The sequence below is a fragment of the Amphiura filiformis genome, chromosome 9 (assembly GCF_039555335.1).
Source record: "Amphiura filiformis chromosome 9, Afil_fr2py, whole genome shotgun sequence".
NCBI lineage: Eukaryota > Metazoa > Echinodermata > Ophiuroidea > Amphilepidida > Amphiuridae > Amphiura > Amphiura filiformis.
The window spans coordinates 69,189,503-69,209,241 of record NC_092636.1 but is presented as its reverse complement, the minus strand read 5'-3'; the positions used below and the strand labels follow the sequence as shown (position 1 = coordinate 69,209,241).

Below are 19,739 nucleotides of genomic sequence, written 5' to 3'. Positions count from 1 at the left end.
AACTTGGTCACAATGTTCATTGACCGTGCCCCTACATGTCACATGAAACTCGTGGGGTCAAAGGTCACGCAGGGGTCATAGGGGTCAAAAACGTGATTTCAACTAAAAATGCATCTTCTCCCACGACTTACGTTTGACAGCAACGCCACTTGCACACATGAATTGTTATTACCCAGTGTCTATGTGGTGTACACAGATTTGGGGTCAAAGGTCATTAAGGGGTCACTTCCGGTATAAAACGAAAAACTTTCAAAAAATTTTATTAGCTAAGTAAAACATGGGACAGTAACGGTATGTTCGCATATGATCTTCAGTCACCCAATGTATATGTGGTATTTTTTTTATTTGAGGTCAAATCTCATTAAGGGGTCACTTCCGGTATAAAACGAAATACCTTTAAAATGCATCTTCTTCCACAGATTATGTAGGGCAGTGACGCCACTTTCACACATGCATTGTTATTACCTAGTGTCTATGGGGTGTACACAGATTTGGAGTCAAAGGTCATTAAGGGGTCACTTCCGGTATAAATCGAAATATCTTAAAAAATTTTTATTAGCTAAGAAAAACATAGGAGAGTGATGGTATGTTTACACATGAATTATGTTTACCCAATGTATATATGGTATTTTTTTTATTTGGGGTCAAAGTTCATTAAAGGGTCATTTCCGGTATAAAACGAAATACCTTTAAAATGCATCTTCTCCCACAAATTACGTAGGACAGTGATGCCGCTTACACACATGCATTCTTATTACCCAGTGTCTATGGGGTGTACACAGATTTGGGGTCAAATGTCATTAAGGGGTCACTTCCGGTATAAAACGAAGTAACTTCAAAAAACTTTATCAGCCAAGAAAAATATAGCACAGAGTCGGTACATGCACACATGAATTGATGTTACTCAGTATATACGTGGTATTTTTTTATTTGGAGGTAAAAGGTCATTAAGGGTCACTTCGGTCTGAGACAAAAACCTTCAAAATGCCCCTTCTGCCACAAATAACATGGCAAAGTGATGCCACGTGCACACATATATATATATTGACATTAGCCAATGTCTATGGGGTTTTCATATATTTTGGGGTCAAAGGTCATTAAGGGGTCACAACACGGCTGTGTTCGTGGTCTTAGACCACAGCTAAGTCTAGTTGAATTTATTTTCCCAAAAGGTTTGACATATTGGTTTAGTCGAAATCTTTGATAACATAGCTTTCCTATATAATTGTGTGGTGCAATTCATTAATGCAACAAAAGTTTTTCCATCATAAAAGTATATGTCCTTGTTAATAGCATTCTGCTGGGTTTTTTTTGCATGTCTTTAAAATTGCTTGTTTTAGAGCTAAATATTGTATACAAACACTGGCTGGCTGTGGAAACCTACTTTTGATTTCGTCTAGTGAATGAAAGACACCGTTTTGATCATACAAGTCTGAAATACATATTATACCTCTTTTAGCCCATTCCTTGTAATAAAATGTCTTACCTCTGCTAATTATACAAATATTGTTCCAAATAACTTCATCTCCCCAGTTTTGCACTTGGTTTTTGTCTTGAGTACTTTTGTTGACAACCATACCTTGATTAGATTTCGGTAAAACATGGGCATCTCATTTATTATATATCTTACAACTGCATTGATATTTTCAAAATTACAGTTGCACTTAAAAATATGTACGCCTAACTGGGTTTTATTAATAATATATAAAGGAATATTTTTCCACGTGCTGATTTCTGACGATGCCAACTTTTTTATCCATAACAACTTCAATGAGTCCAGAAATATTTTAAAATTGAACATTTTTAGGCCACCGTTGTCGTACTCGTTTACTAGTGTTGTTCTTTTAACCTTTTCCGAACCTCCCCATACAAACTTAAAAAACATACTATTTACTTTATTTACAAAACATTGTGGTAAGTCTATTATTGAACCTATATATGAAAATTTTGATGCCATCAAATTTTTTACTATGAGTATTTTACCAACCATTGATAGGTTTCTCATTGTCCAAGCTCTTATGGACTTTTCTATTGAGGCCATTTTAGGTTCCCAATTTGCAGACAACTCTTCAATATTAATTGATGGGTTAACTACTACTCCTAATAATTTGACACTGTTATTTGGTTCGAATTTCCAATTGATGTCACCGACCTTCTTTTTTTTACTTTTGCTTGCGCCAATCCAAACTGCGTCACTTTTGGTTTTATTAAGATGTAGACCTGAAATTTCTGTAAAACGGTCAAGGATTTCTATAACTCTATGTATTGACTTTTCATCCCTCACAAAGATTGTAGTGTAAATCGGCAAATTGAGTTATTTTAACTTCACCTTCCCCATAGTCTTTAAGGGGTAATTCAATACCCGTATATCATTTGTTTGTCTTATCTTACTAGACATAATTTCTGACGCTATAAGAAATAATAAAGGAGATAAATTACAACCTTGTCTTAAACCTTCTTCTTGAAAGAAGAAATTTGACAAATGACCATTGTGTAATATACAACTTCTATCTATCTTGCGGACGCATCCGAGAAAGAGTTTACGATTCTTTTCCAGGAATCTCTATCAGCCATCAGATTTGGGAGGTCATTAATTTCTTGATTGACGCCCCTTGCCACACAGTCGATGTAGTTGAATGGTCTTCTTCCTCTACATGTTCGTGGAAGCCTCGTACAGATGACATCTGAAATTATTTGGTCTTTTGCACGGTAGCAGTGGCCTGCAAATCTGGCTCGCCGTTGAGCAACGATGGAGGACACCTGTGGAACACCATCATAGATCTCTGCTTTGGTTTTATGTTCACGCCAGGATATATTTCGAACCCTCATCAACAGCCGGGTGTAGGTACCATCAAGACGGTCCTGAAGATCTTTCTTCATTGTCCAAGTCTCACTTCCATATAAGAGGATACTCTCTATGCAGGCTCTAAAGAAGGCAAGCTTGGTATTTCTTGATATGTTTGACTGCCAGATGGTGTGCAGTTTGTTGCAAGCTTTCCATGCTTGAGCTTTGCGAGTCAGAAAGTCTTTCTTGCTGTCGGCAACAAATGAACCAAGATATTTAAAGTCCGACACCTCCTTGAGTTGTGTGCCATCCCGAGAAAGGATTGGAGTTGGGTTCTTATCTCCATTAATACACATATATTCTGTCTTCTTGGAATTGAGAAAGAGGCCAACTTTGGCGGAAGCATCTTCTAAAGATGACAGAAGATCTTGGGCATCTTGTGATAACGTAGCTGTTAAAGCGATGTCGTCTCATGTAGTCAAGATCGGTTAAATACTTGTTCTTCTCTCTGCTCGTCTTATTGGGCATGATGTCAATCCCTTTGGACTTGTCAGTGTCTATCGACTGTCTGAGGAGATAGTCTACCACTATCACAAAAAGGTAAGGGGCCAAGGTGTCGCCCTGCAGGATTCCAGCAGTAGAGAGAAACTCTTCAGTTGGTCCATCACCTGTTTGTACAAAACTTGAAGGATTATCATACATTATTGCAATAGCATTCACAATCTCCTGAGGGATCCCATAATTACGAAGAATATGCAGCATGGCCTTCCGGTTAACACTGTCGAAAGCTTTTGAGAAGTCAACAAACACAATATATGCCTGCTTCTTTGAGATTTTAAGCTCTTCTATTATCCTTCTAAGGGCTAGAATCTGTGGTGTGGTTGATCTACCCTTGCGAAAACCATTTTGGTTACGTCTGAGAATAGGATCTAGATGAGGAGAAATCCTGTTGAGCAGCATAGTGTTATACAGCTTGGCAGCAAGTGCTGACAGTGTGATACCTCTATAATTTGATGGTTGTGAAAGATCCCTTTCTTCGGGAGAGGTATAATTGTGGATCTTGACAAGGCTTTTGGCTTATTTCCTTCATGGTTTCATTACAGAAATCAAGCAGTTGCTGATGGAAGAGTGGGTTTTTCCAAACAATGGCTGGTATGTTGTCAGGACCAGGTGTTTTTGACTTGTTGAGCTTGCTCAGACCTTTTTGCAGTTCCTCCATAGTAAATGGACCAGTGTGTATTGGGAGATCGTCAGAGACATTGCTGTTAAAGAACGTATCTTCAAGGTTTACGTCTTGCTCTGGTTTCCCTAGTAAGTTGGAAAAGTGTAGAAACCAGTTGTCACGACGCTCTTCAGATGTATTGCCTTTCACTCTAACCACAGGAGCAGATTTGGTGTCAGTTATCTCCGGAGGAGTTCCCAAGAAGCTGCATGTTTATATTCATGATGGAGGTTGTCAAGTTCCTCTGTCTTCTTTTGAATAGAGGACTCCAGAGTTTCTGTGTAGGCTTTATCAAGAGTAACTTTGGCCGATTCGAGGAGCTTTTGTGATGCTCGGGTGGATCTAGCATTGTGTTTCATAGATGCACTCTTTAAGACATCTCTTGCCTCAGTGACTTTGTCTGATGCAGCAATGTTGTAGGACTGCTTTGATTTTTTAGGGAGCATCTCCAGTGCAACTTCCTCATTAGCCGCAACTAAGGTATCATAAGTGGTGCTAATATTGGGTTCTTGTAGCTCATCGTGTAGAGAACTGAAGCGGTTATAGACTGCTACCACAAACTGCTCACCCAGGATGGTGTCTCTGGTAACCTTCTTCCAGTCAATACGTTTCATTGGGTCTTTCATGGAAGTTCTGCATTTCGGTAGCTGATTTGACATTTGCATGAAACAATCCTATGGTCCGAGTTCACACCCTCGAAGGAGCTGTATGCACGTGAATTCTTGATTGAGTTGATCCACTTCTTTCTTACCAGGACAAAGTCTAGTTGAACTAGTTGGCCATTAGGGACGCCTATGTGTCCATAATCTGTTGATGCGGTTTTGAAACCTTGTGTTTGTGGCTATGAGGTTATGTTCCTGCAGGAAGTCTTTCATGTGGTTGCCATTTCTATTGGTTTCTTTAGCAGGTGTGAAGAGAGCATCCAATGGCCCAAGCTGAGCATTAAAGTCTCCTCCAATTATAAGTAAGTTATGAGCTGGGATGGCATTAACTGTAGAAGAGAGTTCTTGGTAGAAGGAGATAACAGCTTCTTCAGGTTGTTCGTTATGTGGACTGTAGCAGCAGAGAACTGTGGATGTTGGATTGCCCAGCAGAGAAATTTCCATAATCCGTTCATGCAGGAATTGATGGCTCTTGGTGAGATTAAGAAGCCTACTCCACCAGTGGCAGCATTCCTTTGGTTCTTCCATGCTGAAGAGGTGACTAATCTGTATCCATTCAGATCTTCCTGCAAGAGGGAGTCATTGTGACAAATCCGGTGTTCCTGCAGACATATGATGTCAATGCCATAATGTGCGGCTTCATGAGCAAGTTCTTCTTTTTTGGCTAGTGAGTTGAGAGTTCTGATGTTGAAAGTGCTGATGGTAAATGTACAACTTACAGTGTTCTTAAACATAGTGGTTATCCATTTTTCCAATTGCATACCAAAATTTAATTTCTCAAGTGCAAATAAAATCAAATCTCTGTTTATCGTGATCGAATGCTTTTAGAAAATCAATGCAAATCATAGCCCTTTTACATTTTCCTTTTCTGTATATCTCAAAGCATCTTCAACAAGGCGTATGTTTAAAGCTGCACCACGTTTTCTTAAAAAGCCATTTTGGTCTGTGTTAATTACGTTGGGTAAAACCTTATTTATTCTTGAGGCGAGCACTTTTGCTGCAATCTTGTAATCTATATTCAGTAATGTTATCGGTCTCCAATTATCCAATTTGTTTCTATTAAGTCCCTTCCCTTTGTGAATTAATATAATAATACCTCTTTTATGCGATGCTGCGAGTTCGCCAGCTTCATGTGCTTCATTAAACGAATTTACAATCAATTGTCCTACCACTCTCCAGTGACATTTAAAAAATTCTGAAGTTAATCCATCAATCCCGGGGCTCTTACAATTGGCCATTGTTTTAAGAGCCTTTTCACATTCATCATTAGTAAGTAAACTCTCACATGACTCTTTATCTTCCTCAGATAACTGTTCAGAGTTCATATTTTCAACGAAATTATCAAACATAAGTTTTGTCGTTTGACCCCTTTTTTGTACAATTCTTTGTAATAATCAACTTGCACTTTAATAATGTCTTCCTGATTACTTACATCATTTCCACCTGTATCAGTCAGATAAGTGATAGTTTTATTACTTACATTTCTTTTTCAAGATTCATAAAATATTTTGTACATCTTTCCCTTCTTCTGTCCATTTTGCTTTGCTTCTTATGATAAGTCCCTTCATGTGATGGTGATACAGTAATTCATATTCTAGTTTTACCTTGTCATATTCATGTACAAAACAATCATTATTTGGATCATCAGTTATCTTTTCAAATAACAGTTTCATTTTCTTCTCCAAATTTCTCATTTTAACTTCTTTATCTTTTTTACTACCTTTTGCAAAGTTAATAGAAAAAGTTCTTATTCTATTTTTGCAAAGATCCCACAATTGTCTGGCATTCAATATATTTTGACATTCCTGTGTAGTACCATTAACAAGTTTTTCTATACCCTCATTATATTCTTTGTCTTGCAGTAGGCTATTATTTAGCTTCCAGTAACCAAGCCCTCTTTCTTGTTTTTGTAAAAGTAATTCCATTTCTACCGCCATATGGTCCGACCCAAAGCCCGGTATAATATCAATTTTTTCTGCATAGCTTTCAAAAGTACACGGTATCAACCAATAATCTAAAGTTGATTTAACCTTTGATGATTTTCTGCTCCATGTAAACCTTTTTTATTTCCGTTTTTCTTCTCCATATATCGATGAGATTTAAAGTTTCAAAAATCTCTTTTATTTTGTTTACACACTCGGATTTATAATATGAGTTGCTTCCATTACCTAACATATCAAGATCTGGGTCAAATACAGTATTAAAATCCCCGCCTAATACATTGTGCTCGTTTAGGCCCACTCCATGCTTCAAAATACTTTGCTTAAGAAACTCAAAGAACCTCTTTCTGTCTTGCAGCTCATTTGGAGCATATATATTCCATATATTAAGATTAACATTATCCATTTCAACTTTGACTCGAGAAGTCTTCCTCATTATCTGCAAAAAACTGATTTGCCTCAATATTACTTTGTGGATTTATGAGAGTAAGTACACCTTTACTTCTATTAGTTCCATAGTTACCAAATATTTGACCTTCCCACTCTTTTGACCATTCAGAAATGTCATTTGTATTACAGTACACTTCTTGTAATATGGCAATATCATATTTATTACGCTTTAACCAGTCAAAGACAATAGCACGCTTTTTTTTGTTTTGAAGTCCCGATACATTAAAGCTAATTAAGAAAAGACGCTCCATGATCATTGGTGGTTATTCGTCTCGCACATAATGTCTTCATTTGAAGATAGGACACATATACATAATACAATTCTCTTCTTTTTTTTTTTTTTTTTTTTTTTACATCAGTCTAACTGTTTTATGGAGGGTCCTCATATGGTGTTTCATCCGAGGATGCCGACTTCATGGATTCATACTCTGACATACTGGCATACGGCGATGCATGTTCTGTTACATTTGGTGACGGTTGGTGGCTCTTGTTGTTTTCCTTTTCATCTCTTGGTGAAGTTGATATTTTCTCTTCTTCTTGTCTTTCTTCTTTTGGCTGCTTCTGCTTTCAGCGTGACTAGTATCTTGGACGAGATTGGAGCGGCTCCTTGCAAATGCGACCTAATGTCCGTTTGTTTTGTCAGCGTTTTGCTTTGTTTCTCAGTCTCAGGTACAGGGTCTCTCTGATCAGTTTTTTCTTCATTTCGATTTTTTCTAGGTTCAGATTGACTTTTCTGCGGTGATGCGGCTGATATTAACAAATCTTCTACTTTTTTTAGGATCTCTGGTGATGTGGGGCCTGATGCTGGTTGAATGCATTTGTCCAACAGTTCATGCAGGATTACAATCGATGGGTTTGGCGGCGGAGATTGAGGTGCCATATGTTGTGTCTTCTGATCAGGTGTTTGGTGAACTGCAACTGGATGGATTAAAGGTGCAGCTTGATCTACAACAGGACGGGCAGATGCAAGAGGTACTAGAGGCGCAGGAGCTTGGTCACAGTTGCTCTTGGTGTGCCCTCGCTCATTACATCTGAAACATGTCGGGCCAAGGTCCGCTGTTGGGCAGTTGTGCTTAGTATGTCCATTGTTATTACAAAGAAAGCATTTTAGTTGCGGTTTGTCTGGGCATTCTCGTGCTGGGTGGTTCAAATAACAGTGATGGCAATTTATAGGTGGCTGTCCTTTGTAGTAGACAACTACCTGCGCATCAATTAGTTTGTTCTGGTTTCTTGGGTCGGGGATTTGTATGTCCGAGTAACGTAACTTATGTTCATATATCTCCGACACCATACATACTCTATGACCTGTATATAGGTGTTTAAAGCGCTTTGTAATGTCGTTTTCTTCTCTTCTACTCCGATCCTCTTCCTTATGTCTAGATACCATGGTTTCACGCTTGGCCCATGTATCGACCCACTGCTCAACGTATTAGTCCGATATGGACTGTGGTAGTTCATGAATACTCAGTCTTATTCCTCTCTTTTTCGCATTCCGTGTATCAAACTGTAATCTTCTAGTGGACAGGTTTTGTCTTTTAACGTGATCACATCATTTGCCAATACACGAACCTTTGCCTGCAGAGTTGATACTGTGACAATCCATATACTGTAATCAGAATGGTATTGGGCTGATAATATATCGTTCGGTGTAATGGCGTCTTTATCATTTGTAACTGTATTCTCGTATATCGCCTGTGCCATCTCTATATTTGTTAGTCTGATATTGCGAGGTACTTTTACTCTGATCCACAGATCCGGATCTTTCAATCGCTTTACTGCTAGTTCCTCCTCATTTGTAATCGTGTTTTCTGCATTATCCAAGCTTACCGTTTGTCCTTGTCCGCCATGACTACACACGCGGTAGGTTTGAATGGTGATCAGTGAAGTGTGGATGTGCATATAGCATACAGTGAACACGACACGTAGCTATGCACAAGCTACGCTGTTATAGCAAGTGCACGATGATTGTTTTAAAGTTGTTTAAGTTGTAATTTCTCTTCAATTTTGCGACAGTTTTCATCAGAATTTACCTCAAGTGGATCCTGGTGCTACAAGCAAAGGACAGATATATTGTAGTCCTTATATCTCAGCCAAATTTCTTGAAGAAAATTAGGTTTTACTCGCACACGATGTGAACCACGTCCGACGTTGATGACTGCAACAGAAAAAAGAAAATGATAATATTATAATGTTCCTTGTAAAAATGATGATGGGTAAATATCAGAAAGATTGGCAAAGCTGACCAATTTTATCTCAGAAAATTGTCCCCTTCCCATGTGTGATGCACAATGTGCTCATCTTCACCATATCTCCCAAACAGTGATTGGTAGGGAAAGGGAATGGGGTATATCGAAGATGAGCATTGAGGCCATACTATTAATAGATACTTAGTTTCCAGGAACTCATATAGTATGCTGCAGTATGGGAATTAGAACAGTGTTCAAACACATTTATTTCTGAGCTTGTAGATCAGAAGGAGTACAGTGACTGAAAAGATCAGATGTGAAAATGTATCAAATTATACAAATCAGAGTTTTTTTAATATTAAAATATGCATAATGTAATGTAGTGAATTACAGAGAACTCTAGGGCCCTTGTAAAATTCAAACCCAAGTGCCCAAATGGCTGTTTTTCAATGGGGACCTTTAATTCGAGCACTGATTACTACTTATAAGGATTGAAGTGAATAATAGTGCAAAATAGATCATAAAATGAGCCTTGTACTAATATTACTATTAGACCCCCAGTATTTAGATCTAAATGTTCATCAACTTGTGTAGTAACATGGAACCAATTGTCAAATCAATATAGAGTCAACATTTGTCATGTTCATACAGTCATAGAATTCTTGAGGATTGGTTTGCTTAATTTCAATCCCCGAGTTTGTGTCCACACGACTCAATTGAAGCCTGGAATCCTTGAGTTTCGTAGTGCTGCCTGCTGACATCAGCACTGGAATTACAACCAGGAGCTTACTGTGGTCCATCTACTAGTGATGCGCCGAATTGAGACGTATTTGGCTACAAAAAGTCAATTTTGAGTTTCCTGTTGGCTGCCCATACATCATTTCTGAGCTGCACTTGAATTCATTAAATATTTTGTGATTTTCAATTTTAATAGAAATAAAAACTGGTAATTTTTTTAATAGAACCGATGAATGAATATCTGTGCATTTTTAGTGGAAATTCAAAATTAAAACACCCATTTTGCTACTGGTGATTTTGCTTGAAAATCATGATTGCTTTTACAAGCAAAAAGCGTATGTGTGTGAACGTGCCTATTTTGTGCAGACAACTTTGTATGTGGTAATGGTATTATGGTAATAACCAACAACTAATGGCAAACGATAAACATGTATTCCTGTCTGGTGATAGCTTTTGAACTCATCCATGTAATAAAAACTATAAATCATTATTGGTTTTATTCATTGACTGTCAAGCAAATATTTTATGAGTTTCTACAAATGTTTTCATAATTGCAGCAGGGTTTGTGGATTAAATCAAATCTACCTGGCTACGGCACTGATAGGGAAGTACTGTGCACACATTTTGTGCCAAATGCAATGATCATTTAGGCGTAGATCCCGGGTGGGTGGAGGATGATAGGAGGATGGTCCATACAATCACCCCCCCCCCCATGTTGATGCCTGCATGTGGGTTTCTGACCAAATTAACCTCATATTTGGCCATTTTAACCTAAAGAGTGCCAGTTTTGCATGTTTTGTTCAAATTTATTCCACTTTTGTACCATATTTCACCAATTTAGCTTCAATATGGCAAGATTTCTTATTTTGTTGCCAAAAGGTGCTGGATTCACTATACTTCACTGTACTAAAAATTTCCAACTCTATCCCCCATGTCAAAAAGAAATCTATGCCATAGATTAGGCCCCCCCCCAAAATAGTTGCGTTGTCCTCAGTGACCGACCCTAGCTAAATCCTTATATTGAAATACCCTACCACGTTTTCACACAGAAAGAAGGCAGGATTCCCCTCGCTAAGCGCGCGCCTCAGGAAAGCTCGGTCATAAAGCGGATGGATTATATGCATCAGTGATACACCCTGCCCAGGATTTTAACAAAGAAGGCTAGCACAGGAAAGCTGCAGGATGGCGCACACCTTCCTGTGTAAGGGAATTTCAATATGAGCCCTAAAAGCAACACATTTTGATGTATAGTACCATTTTTTCAAAATTTTTTATACTTTTTCAAATGTTTTTTCTTTACTAATTCTTTTTGCCGCCCCTTCTTCTTCTGCCGCCCCTTCGTTTTAGCCGCCCCCTGCTTTTACCACGGGAGCTCGCGTCCCCAAAGCCCCCCAAAAAATACGCGCATAAAATATCATGGTACTGTAAAAGTGGAATTTTTTCTGATTATTTTTTCTTGTTTTCCTTGTTTTTAAAATGTGCGATTCGGTAAAGTTTCCTTACATTGCACCGGGGGCGTTGCATTTTCCAAAAAGGGGCATTTATTAGAGGTCGTTTTTAGAACGATAATTCCCGTTAAAATCATTAGTTAAGCTTAAAACTCGCTGTCTAACGCTGAAATGACAAACTATGAACGGAACGATGACCTCCGGGTTTATACAACCAGATTTCGCTAATTACCTACGCAATAGCAACCATGTGTGTGCACCTTGGTAAGCTTACTACACAAGATAGCATGGAAATATCAGCATTTTTAAAACATCTTGATTGAAAAAGTGATGGGGGCATTTCATTGAAGGGGACGCTATTCGAGGAAATACAGTATATTTGGACATTGTTATTTTCGTAGTAGAAGTTAGGAATGCAAAAAGCACAAAAATAAATGAAGCGGCACGAACATTTCTACTTGCTCATCTGTGAATACACAGTACTCTAAACCCAATATGTTTACACATGACCTTCAACATGTGCAACATGTATTGAGTGTAAAAACTCATACTCGACATGAAAGTATGGGGATAAGTGAACTGTGCCCCTGGAAATGATGTTTAGATCATAGTGCATCATGTATCATAGATCATAGTGATCATGTATCAATCCGAAATGGAATCTACCAGGGTCTACGGTTGATGGTCATCAAAAATAACATCATCAACCTGATCCTTGCTATCACCCTAGAGCATACATATCTACTGCACATCACCCCTGTCAAGCTCATAGCTACTAGTAAAAGTACTATGGTAGAAACATATCAAATTATTTTCAGCTAATTTGTGACGTATATCATGTTTTCAAAACAAAACACAATTAGTCTTGATTTTTATGCAGTCCAGTCCATGGTCCAACTTCCCTATCCTCTGCATACAAAATCCACACAAACTGCATACATATTACATACCTTCCACCTAGAAATGTTAATGTCCAGCATGCTAGCTATAGGCTTCAACATAAAAAGTCCTACAACAACAAGGAATGGTGATACATTCCGAAAGCTCTCAGGTGAGCAAAAATAAGCTTTGAGTATTTGTGTAATTTTCTTCATCATAAAAAGTCTTAGTTTTGAGATATTTTCTCATACACAATCTGCTCCACGGGGGCTAAAGGAGGCATTTTTGAAAATTGAGTTACTATATTTATTATCTTGTAGTAACATTAGGCTATCATATACTGAAAACACCAAAGGTCTAGCATATTTGGTTCTTAAGTTGTCAGGTTTTGTGATGTGTATTTTCTTAAATGTATTTTATTGTTTTTTACTCCATATTTTTGCCGTTATCTCAATTTCAAATATGCCGCCTTTGGCCCCATGGACCAGATCGTGTCACATATATGGTCATATAAAAAAAATTAAACGTGTCGTATGCAGTGGACATCCATGCATGTGGATAGAGTTAAGACCACAAGTTTGTATTTTGTTGTATTATAAAAGGTGGTATTACTATTATATTTTATCAAACTATGATTTTTCTTTCTCTGGTGTGCAAGTCATTTAGCAAAGTCCAGAAACTGGTTTCCAGAATTTGAAGCCATATACATGCTGCAAGTACAAAGACTCTGCAATCATTAATTAGTTTGAAAAATTTGAGTGTGTTTTTTTCCTCATGTATATTGTTGTGTGAAGCACACTTTAAAGCCGCTATAACACAAGGTGACCCAGATAGGACGGGACAGGAAGAGCTCCAATTTAAAAATGTAAGAGGAAAACCAGAGTATGGGTCATGGATCGGCAAAAACAGTTACAATGGTCACCTTAGGGAGTGTTCATAAATGCTTTTGTGGGGTTGGAAAATATGGGGGAATCAGATCAGTGATCAAATTTTAAGGCGTGCGAGTCCGATCGCACACCATTGCACTCCAAAACCAGGGACCAAAAAGAACATCAAAGGATGTTGGCTGCCTGATATTCCATTCCAACTTTTAATTGCAACACAAAAAATGTGTACAGCATCAAAAGCTTGAGGAGGATTTTCATTTATCACCTAATGTATTTAAAATATTAGTATTTTTTAGCAGGGGTGCAGCCAGGGGGACAAACTTCCCCCACAAATGGGACACAAATTTGACAAATGGTGATGAAAATTTGGCTTTGCCCCCTCATACTAAAATAAAAATAAATAAATAAATGTATATATTTTTATTTAGCGCTTTTTGCCGTAAACAGCCTCAAAGCGCTTTACATTTATTCTGCTGTCATTAGAATATGTCGGAACCACGTTTGCAGCCTACAAGTGGTGCAGGGTCCATCAGTACAAGGACTGTGACTACCACTAACAGCTTCCCATTGCACCTGGGTGGGGTGCAAGGGGAAGCTGCACCCCACCCAGGTACACTACTGTTTTTAGATTGTGTTTCTAGGTTCTACATTATTAAAAATCTTGGGTAGGCAGGCCTAATTTAAGTCATTTTTGTCTGGCATGTCACTTCAATGTTTATATCATTTCTCACAATAATTTTCTATCACAGTCCTTCATTTTACCTGATTACTAAATAGCATTGGGTATGCCTACTTCCTTCCCTAATAATGCAAATATATAAGTTAAAGTTAGAGAAGTTCTTTAGATATGAGACAATTGAACAATTGGTATTGTATAGTGATAGGTCAAAATTTCTTGGAAAATAGGTAGATAAAGGATGGGTACACTTTCAAATTCTCAGTGGCACACCTCTACCCAAACCAAATTTGGTTACCCTCGTGTAGTTCAGATGTGAATACTCCTAATTTTTTTCCATGCCTAAACAAAGATGGCAGGTAGTCCAGAGTCGCCTTTATCTATAAACGGATAAACTTTAGGTCAGTATTGCTCGGGAGTAAGTGACTAATTAAACTGAATAAATAATTGAATAATAATTATAATTATCAAAGTAACTTTTATTATTTCTTTTCTTTAAATTCTTTTTATAGGTTTGCGTGCTGGAATGGAGGCTGGACCAGCTCGGATGAATGACCTAACAGTTATCCAAGCAAGCCAGGTGGGCAACTTTTACAAATGCTTAAAAGCATTTGTAATTTATAGAAAATGCTCATAAACCTTTTTGAAGTATGGCGGGCACAAAAGGAGAGGGCATACTTTGATTTGGGTAAAGTTTTGTATGCTCTCTCTCATCTGACACAAGTTTACCCAAATCAAAGTACGCCCTCTCCTTTTGTGCCCGCCATACTCAAAAAAGGCTTATGGATTATATGTTACATGACTGGGATACAATATTTGGAAATTGGGAAGACCCAGATTCTGTATCACATCAAGCTCAAATTAGGGTACTATATTGTGTCCCATCTCAAGTTGAGAGTAACGCTATGTTGGATTTTGCAGTAACAGATTCTAATCAGTGCTTTTACATGGGCTCAATTTCGTCCCAATTTGTGTGAATCAAAATTGATTATCACAAACTCATCTGGCAAGAATCAAGTGAGTATTGCCTGATCATCGTAACTTACCGTGTACATAATGGATATTGTTTGAGGAGAATCAATTCTGATTCTTGCAATCTAAGTTTAGGAGAATTGACTGATCATCGTAATTTACCATGTACAGAATGGATATGATTTGGGAGAATCAATTCTGATTCTTGCAATCTAAGTTTAGGAGAATTGACTGATCATCGTAATTTACCATGTACAGAATGGATATGATTTGGGAGAATCAATTCTGATTCTTGCAATCTAAGTTTAGGAGAATTGACTGATCATCGTAATTTACCATGTACAGAATGGATATGATTTGGGAGAATCAATTCTGATTCTTGCAATCTAAGTTTAGGAGAATCATTGTGATAATCGATTCTCGATACAAATTTGAGGCACTGGTTTATGCGGTTGTGTCACCAGCGTACGAACAAATTACCCTTCTACACATGTGTATATGCCATGCGGGATTATGTTAGCATGTTGGATTCGAATCTGCCTCTACGAAATCCAACATGGCGCTACTCTTAATTAGAGACGAGACACACTATAAAGGTAAATGAAGTTTTCATAGGATTAATGTGAATATGTATTATACCTTGTCAGTTTATATGAGATGAGAACGTCTGCTTGCATATATAAGAGATTTCTAGCCAGTTTTTGATTGAGGATATATTTAATTTTGTTGAAGTCTGTAACCCAAATATATAGATTTGTTTAAAAAAATGATATGAAACTTGATTTGGGGTTTTGAATTCTTTTGTAAAGTTAATGTTAACCTTGTATAGCATTTATCATTTTGTACAAACATAGTTTGGGCCAAAATGCAGTACATGTCAAGCATTGCCTTGTGTCAAAGTATTGTCAACATGTTTCTGTTTTGATTGTAGGGTCTTTTAAGGCATCTGGAAGCAGTGAATCCTGACTGTAAAACACAAGGAGTAGTGATTGGATATGATGCAAGGCATAACAGTAAAAGGTAAGTCAGTCTTCTGTCTCTTTCTTTGGTTAACCCTAGTTTGGTAGTGACCATTACGCATGCAATTTGATACCTCGACCAGAGAAATACGCACCTACGTCACTACCGAACCTGAGGTGAACCAATGTATATAGCTCTCCTCTCTCTCTGTCTATATCCACTTACTAAGTACTGTCTCTCCCTGTCTCTGTCTCGCTTGTTTATACTAATAAAAGTGAACTTGATGAGCACAATACACCCCACTTTTAATAGTATACTTGGAAGTGTCATCATTATTGGTGATTCAGTTTCTTTGGGTACAATCTTGGTACCAAGGTTTTTCTTGAACAAAATTAAATATTGTTGGTGCTTATTTTAGAAGTGGTGTCTTGGCTGTTTTGGGGGCGGATCTTGGATTTAGAGGTTTAACACAGGGGTCAAATCAAGTTGGTCAAATTTTGTTAAAAACCATACCAAAGTATTCCTCTCATCCTAAGGATTCAAGTTTTGTAAAGTAAAATGTAAATGTAAAGTTTTGACCTGTATGCGACAAAATTCTATTCCAAGTGTTTATATTAAATGATGCAGAGGAAGTAGGCCTATATGGCCAATTTGCATTACAAGATCTGTCAGAGAAGAACAGCCCTCTTTTGCTATATAGATGGACATGTCCTACTAAATGAGCAACAATGAGTCAACACTTACTTTGGCTATAAGGTCAAGTTTCATGAAGCAGTTGCCTTATATACTGAGCTGTCTGTATACAAAACTCATAAAATACATTTGTGACCAGCTCCAACAAAACCCAGAACAAGTTGCTAGACATGTTCTTGAGTTATAGGCCTTTAAAGATGACATTCCCATAAAAAAAATAATTTTTGGAATTCTTAATTTCATGGTATTTGAATGTGGGACAAGTAGACTTCTTGAAATTCTTGAAAGTAAGGTTATTTAAGAGGGTTATTTAATCAATAAATAACAGTTGAACTGTGATAATCCCTATTCAATCCTGTGTATTAAGGCAGAAAACTAATTGGTCCATTACTCAGAATAGCAATTTGGCAAAAATAGAGGTCTCAGTTAAAAAATTATCCGTATCTTGGAAAGTATTGATGCTCTTTATATAATTTTGGTATCATTTTAAAGCTTATTGTCTAGTGCTTACATTTTTATTCAAATGTCAAAAATGTGACTTGTTCCTGGTTTTGTCAGAGCAGGTCACATTTACTCTACAAAAAGACAGTTCACCTGTCTCTCTATTGCATGCATCATTTGCTACAAAGATAATTTATCCTTGAACTACAAGTTTGAATAGAATAATTGACATAGCAACTCATCCGGTCAAAATGACAGCCTGAATAAAAGTGAAAACAACAAACAAACTTGGACATAAAGGACTAGTCAGTGATTTGCTCATCTGGAGGAACAGATTTGGGCACCTTTGTTAATGCCATAGATGTGCTAACATAGCCTGCTAGTGGTTAAATGAAAGATGTGTATTATTAGAGACAAAATAAGACATTTTATATGAATCTGTAATTTCTCATTTAGCTATAGGCCTAAGTATTTTAATGGGGCTTCAACTTTGTCAATACTTATGCTTTTTGGCCACATTTTTCATTTCAAAAATTCCTAATGACAGTTTTGATGATTTGTCCATCGCTTTGAGGCAATTTATAAACAATCACAGGTTTTATGGGGGTTGTTGACTGTCACAGAAATGTTTACTATGTCCTTGTCCACATACCAAGTTTGATATAATATTGGATGGCTGAGCATGATACCATAACATATCGGACGAGTCATAAAAATATCGGACGAGTCATAAAAATATCGGACGAGCCAACGGCGAGTTCCGATATGACGAATCCGATATGTTATGGTATCATGCGAAATAAGCCATCCAATATTATCATTATTAGGTTTTCTTAACAAACAAACAACCAACCAACCAGGCAACCATCTGGATGATAACATAAGCCCCACTTATGTGTGTGGGCCAAAAAGGTTTTTTTTTTCATTTGAAGTTATCTTTTCAAAATACATTAATTAATAATATACAAATTTCATATTCTGGCGTTTGAAGTTTTTTGTTAATGAATTGTCAAAGTACTGCAAATGTACATTACTGTGGTATTGGAATCAAACAAGGCTATTATTATCTCATAACACTGCAGTGTTAAACGTAAGAAAACAAGCACACTCTGATGAATAATAATAATATTTCTGTGATATGCATGGTCAGTGCAATTTTTACACTTGACTTTATTTGAGGTCAATTTTGCATGTTTACACTGGATTCTTTGTTGCCATGGAAACTTTATATGAAAACAAGATGTATCCCTTGTATCAAAGTACGGGATAATTATTACAGGCAATAGGCCAATTAATTCTAGGATGTGTGCTACTTGGCTGCAAGTCCCTGTGTTGTTGTTATAATTATATGGTTGATGGAATGATATGGGGCCGAAGTGGTCAGCGACAACCTGTAAAGTGCGCTGACGTTACAATCTCAGAAAATATTGTTCGAACACTTTAAAGGCCTTATTGGAAATAGTCCCCTTCTACCCCCGTACAATGTTGGCATACCCAATATGCTTATCTTCACATATCTTCTCCCAACATTGATTGGTGGGGAAAGGGAGGGATATGCTTAAGATGAACATTGAGAGAACTCTATTATAAATCTTAGTTTCCAGTGACTCATATAGCGTGCGCACTATACTAAGATGAACATGGGAATTACAGTGGGTGTTCGAACACATTTTTTCCGGGATTGTCTACAAAATTGCTTAGCAAAATCATCCAGACTCATCCCTCTAAATAGGAGTAATAACCCCAATGATGTGGCCTTTAAGCTGAACAAAATGTTTGAACGCAACTGCCGCAAGAATAGCAAACTGACATTTGTTGACAACGCCCCACTACTTACTACATCAACAGGTGAAGTCCTAGAGGAACTTTATTGGGACTATGTCCACTTGAACAACAAAGGTCTTGGAAGACTAGTTATTAACTTACGATTCGCTGTCACTTCAGCTTTCCCTCAATGGAACCCGCATTATCCAATGACTTAATAAAATGGAGTTATGATAACAGAAACTCTCATGACAATGATGCTAACAACTGTTTCAATAGTGCTATTCACTTTTCAAAAGAAAATAATGCTAATAATAATACATGTAGCAATGATAGTGTTGTTGATATCATGATGAAAAATTGTATTGTTATAAATGAGTGTACTAAATTGAATGATGATACACAAGAAGTTGCTAAAGTCAAAGATGCAAATAAGGCCATAAACCATCTTGTTGAAGAAATTAATAGTGTCAAAAATTAAAATACAACTGTGAGAAATAATGTTCATGTTAACGTAAAGAATGGCAATGATGTTGATCCTAATAATGATGGTGACAAAGCGAACAATGAATTAACAAATAGCATCCACCTTTTAAATGAAAATAGTGTTGAAAATAGCAATGACAGTTATACTGATTATGTTTTAAATGATGTTAGTGAAGCTTGTATGGGTATTGAAAGCAACAATAGTTTAAATATATCAAGTGACAATTCAAACCAAGTCAGTAAAGACAATAATAATAGTAATGGTATTAATCACTTGAATGATTTTAATCCCTACTATTAAACTAATGCCTCTTAAAAGGAAACCCATTATAGTTATATTATGGTATAGAGTGCCTGGGTCTTCTATTGATCTATTCAATCATCTTAATCATCTTCTTCAAGTAGTTGAGTCAGAAGGTAAAGATTATATACTTATGGGTGATCTAAATTGTGATCTATTAACAAGCACTCCTCATTGTTATACAAATAGACTTACAGAAATTTGTAGTAATATGAACCTTGTACAGCTAATTAAGGAACCAACTAGGAT

The 19,739-nt window shown here is 37.1% G+C and overlaps 1 protein-coding gene across 1 annotated transcript in view; it reads left to right on the top strand.

Annotated features, from left to right (window-relative positions):
• LOC140161389 (phosphopentomutase-like) overlaps window positions 1-19,739 on the top strand; it is a 55,819-nt gene that overhangs the window by 11,146 nt on the left and 24,934 nt on the right. The window contains exons 3-4 of the mRNA XM_072184902.1: window positions 14,386-14,453; window positions 15,777-15,865. Coding sequence (XP_072041003.1) covers window positions 14,386-14,453; window positions 15,777-15,865 — 157 coding nt within the window. The remainder of the gene's footprint in view (window positions 1-14,385; window positions 14,454-15,776; window positions 15,866-19,739) is intronic.